General features: G+C 28.9%; 1 protein-coding gene across 1 annotated transcript in view; it reads left to right on the plus strand.

The window, feature by feature from the left end:
• LOAG_17096 (hypothetical protein) overlaps nt 1-2769 on the plus strand; it is a gene marked incomplete at its 5' end in the record, with an annotated part of 6514 nt that extends 3745 nt beyond the window's left edge. Inside the window, 5 exons of the mRNA XM_020449756.1 lie at nt 206-405; nt 680-806; nt 1195-1275; nt 1954-2106; nt 2465-2769. Coding sequence (XP_020306679.1) covers nt 206-405; nt 680-806; nt 1195-1275; nt 1954-2106; nt 2465-2710 — 807 coding nt within the window. The 3' untranslated portion in view covers nt 2711-2769. The remainder of the gene's footprint in view (nt 1-205; nt 406-679; nt 807-1194; nt 1276-1953; nt 2107-2464) is intronic.
• Nucleotides 2770-4380: the final 1611 nt, after the last annotated feature.

Below are 4380 nucleotides of genomic sequence, written 5' to 3' on the forward strand. Positions count from 1 at the left end.
ATCATCATCATCATTAATTATTATTAATTATTATTATTATCACTACTATTATCATTATCATTAATTGTTTAATTTTTCCATATTTGTTCAGTTATCATCATTCACCATATTATCATCATTATTATTATCAATGTGATTATTATTTCCATTAATATTATCGTTGACATCATCATTAAGATTATGATAAATGTTAGAAAGATTACAGTTGCAAAAAGCCTTCAAAGTGTTAATTGAATGGGGTGTTGGTTCAGTAGTTGTATGGAATAGTAAACGTGAAGGTGTTATCGCAGTACTTACTCTTACTGATTTTCTCATTTCACTTCTATCACAAACCAGTGAAGAATCAACAACCGTTGAAGAAGCCATTTCAGCCAATCAATTGGTTTGGCTTGATGGATCATGCAAGTTTGTCAACAAAATTCACTTTTTTTTAAATTTATTTTAAAAGAAAATTTGCAAAATTATTTTATTCAACGCATGTAAAAGAAAATAATCATTTATGCTTCTTTTTTTTTTTCTTTTTGTTGAAATAAAATTGTAAAATTTCTAATAAAGATGCTAATTAAATGAGCAATAATGAGAGAAGTAATATCAAGTTGAACTTTCCAACTAACTAAAAAATCTGAGAAGTTAGATTTTTAAAGAGATAAAAAAAATTTTCAAAAATTATAAAATCTAGATTGCTTGAAGCATGTCATGAGTTTTGCTCCAATCGTATTCATCGAATAGTAGTTTATCCAGAACAAGCTGGTGATGTCCTCTACTTACTTACTATTAAACGAATTTTACAAGCAGTTCATAAACAGGTCTTTTTTCTTTTTTTTTGAATTAATTTATTTCAATATATTGAAATAGCGGGAAGTAATTACAAAATAAATCAATGAAGTGTAGAATCATCGAAACTAAGTTTCAAAAAAATAATCGTAAAATTTTTCTAGCAATTTATCCGTTTCAAGAAATTTTTTAATCATATGATGTTAATCGGGAAATGTTTACGGTTATTTTTAGAGATTTAGCAAAAGAATTATACATTTCATTTATTTTTTGTAATTTCAAATCACTCAAAATTATTATCTTTAAAACATAAATATTTTATACAAATATTATTAAATGACTTACCAACAATCTATCTGATTGAATAATTTGCATGTTCAATAATTACTTTATAGCAATTAAAGCATTTATTATTTTTAGAATCGTTCGTTACATTTTGCATCTTGGCTTGATTGGGACATCAAGAAATCAAAAATAGGCACATGGGGAAATTTGCAAACGGTAGTTTAATTTTAATTTCATTTTATTTTTCTCACAAATCAATGGTTTGTTTTTGGTGTTAATTAATTCCGCTAATATGATGTAATTAATAAATGATTTGGTAATATATGAAATAAAATTGGCTAATTTATCTAATATTGATTCGTTTTTAGATCAATTCACCTAATATTAATTTGTTTTTAGGCTAATTAATGTCAATATGTTTTTATTGAGTGATATTATCAAATCCAAGGGTAAAAGCGTAAAAAAAAAAAGAAAACAAAGACAAAAATGCAAATCACTTGAATTTATGATTTGAAGAGGAAATTGTTGTAAAGGCGAAGAAAAAAGATCATTCCTTCAAATGGTAATAAGAGGAGAAAGTATTTAAATGTAATACTGCGGGATTTGAGAAATGATCTGATGATAAAATGGATAGTTTGATGACGGGACAATCACTTCTTTGCCTATCATCACTTCTCGAATCCTGTGGTATTACCTATTCATACAGAAAAATGATTCAAATCATTTTCTAAGCTCTAATTATAAATTTGAATAGGTGATGAAATTTTAAAATTACGATTCAGTACTAGTTTAATTTGCTATGATATGGTTGCAATTTAGATAAATAAATGAGTTAAGTTTGAAATGTAAAGTTCATTAATTAGAATTGCTTCTTTGAAATTAATATTGTTATAGGTTTCTGAGAAGGATAATCTGGAAACGGTAGCACGGAAAATGCTTGATTATCGTATCTCTAGTTTGCCAATAATTGATGATGAGAATTGTCCGGTGGATGTGATATGCAAAACAGATATTGCATACGCACTTGTGGATGCTAAAAGTTTTAAAGTATTGCTAATTTTCAGTAGTTAATGTTTGATAATTTAATGTATGTAAAATGTTACTTCTCGCTTACCAAATGGTAAATATAACTGTTTGAAGAGAAGAGAGATTTAGCAGGTAGTAGATTCTTTTGAGTCATTTTGAAATTAAATGTTAAATGGAGAAAAGGATGCGCAAAACAAAAAAAAATCATGAATAAAACGATCAGAAGACGTTGGGGAAATCATGCGTAAGACGATCAGAAGAATTGAAATGGATGAGATCATTTCTTGATTTCGGCATTTGCCTCATCCTTATCTTTTAAATCATCTGGAAAAAGTTTTGAGATCGTATTCCTATTTCCATAAATTTGTTAACGTTTTAGGAGCAATTCCAAAAACTAACGACAGTAGAAGCAGTTAGAAATCGACAACCAATGATATTCTTATCAGAAACTGATACTGTTAATCAAATCCTTGATTTTGCTCTTAGTCGAAAAGATTGTCGATGTGTGTTTGTTATCAATCCAAAAAGTGGAAAATTAACTGGTGCAATATCCTTGTCTGATTTTATTTCACATATTTTGTACACTGATTTATCAACTCCTACTGCTGATACTAAACATTCCTGAAATGTCTAATCTGTGAAATTTTCTGTGCTTCATTTTTTTTCTTTTTTTTTTAAAGCTACGGGTACAATGATAGAAAATTATTTAATTGCAAATATTTTGTTTCATTCCTATAGAAGCAAAATTTACAAAATCAAACCATGCATGGTACCATCTTCCCCAACATATTATGACGGATAAGATTAATTAGGAAATTAATTAAGGACCCACTACTGATTAGAATTGATGCAATAGTTTGCTTTTAAAGGTACAAAAACTAAAAGCAGATGACATGTCATGTAGTAGAAATACTGGTTTATGAAAAAAAAAAAAAAAATTAAAATACAATCTATGACTTCGAAACAAACAGCTTCATATAATGAATACATTACGATTTATAAAGAGATGCTCAGAAATAAAGACTGATCCATCTGGCTGGGACACATTTTAATTCATTTCTTACCTATTTCTTTCTGTTATCGTATTTTGCTGCATTAATATTTCCACCAATTATTTTATTATACTAAATACCTCTGGAACTGGACATGTGAAAGGAATATATCGTTAAAACTTCACTTCTCTGCGATCGTTTTTTTAAACGAATAGGCAGATATTTAATAGCAATAAATTTTCATAATATGCATTCCCATGTTTAACAATACACCTGCATTACTTGCAGTTTATTCGCCATAAAATAACTAACCGAAATTGTTTATTTGTCGATGGCAGGACAAGATACGCATCAGACATTGAATGCATATCAAAAAGCTATCCAGATCGATGCCTTAAAATTGTCATAGAATCAAAAAATCCGCAACAACAGTTCTTTCCAAATATTTCTTTCCTAGTATTTGTCCAACGACACGCACCCATTTCCAACATCGGAAAACCAGATGACATTAATAATACGATGCTACAGGAACAGTTTTCAACAAAATCATTTCTTTTTTTAAAGACAACTGTTTCACATCATAAGAAAAAGTTAAACTCGTCTTGAAAACTCAAAATATGGTAAAAAATAAAAATAAAAAAGCAAAACTTCGTGCTTTTTTCGCTACGAATACTGCAAGAACTTCCTTTTGAAAACGGATAAGAGATAATTCGAAATTCACCCCTACCAACAAAATTTTGCTTATTTCTTTTCAAGCACCCATTTACAATATGAGAGGAAAATTAGGGGAAAAATTCATGTACTTTGTATTAAAACAGAGCAGGAAACAAAAATATGTTTAAGATTTAAAATTGATAAAGTCTGAAAGAACAAAAACAAAACATTGTAGCCTACTGGCATGTTAAAGATTATTTTAATTAGAATGCAACAAATCCTTTGATTTAATTTCTGATCAGAAGAAAACAAAAATAATAAAAGAAAATCTTCGTTACATCGAAACATCCTGACTGCATAACACACTTCTCATCCCTCTTCTCCTCCACTCTGAACGGTGTAACAAATGGGAGGGAGAAGGTAAGTGCGAAAAAAAATTCTACATACAATACTAAACTTCGTCAAAATATTTTGTGTATACGCAATTAGGTTATTGGCGAACAGCCAAACTGCTTTCAAAATTAACAAGTTTTTTTCCTGTTTTGTTTCCAAGTGTGTGAGTTACTGACTGCATGAGTTACTGACTTCCGAGTGCCGGGAATGCGTCAGCAGATACTTCGAATGTCTGGACTTGTTTTGGATTACGATT

This window comes from Loa loa (assembly GCF_000183805.2).
Source record: "Loa loa unplaced genomic scaffold supercont3.39, whole genome shotgun sequence".
Classification (NCBI taxonomy): domain Eukaryota; kingdom Metazoa; phylum Nematoda; class Chromadorea; order Rhabditida; family Onchocercidae; genus Loa; species Loa loa.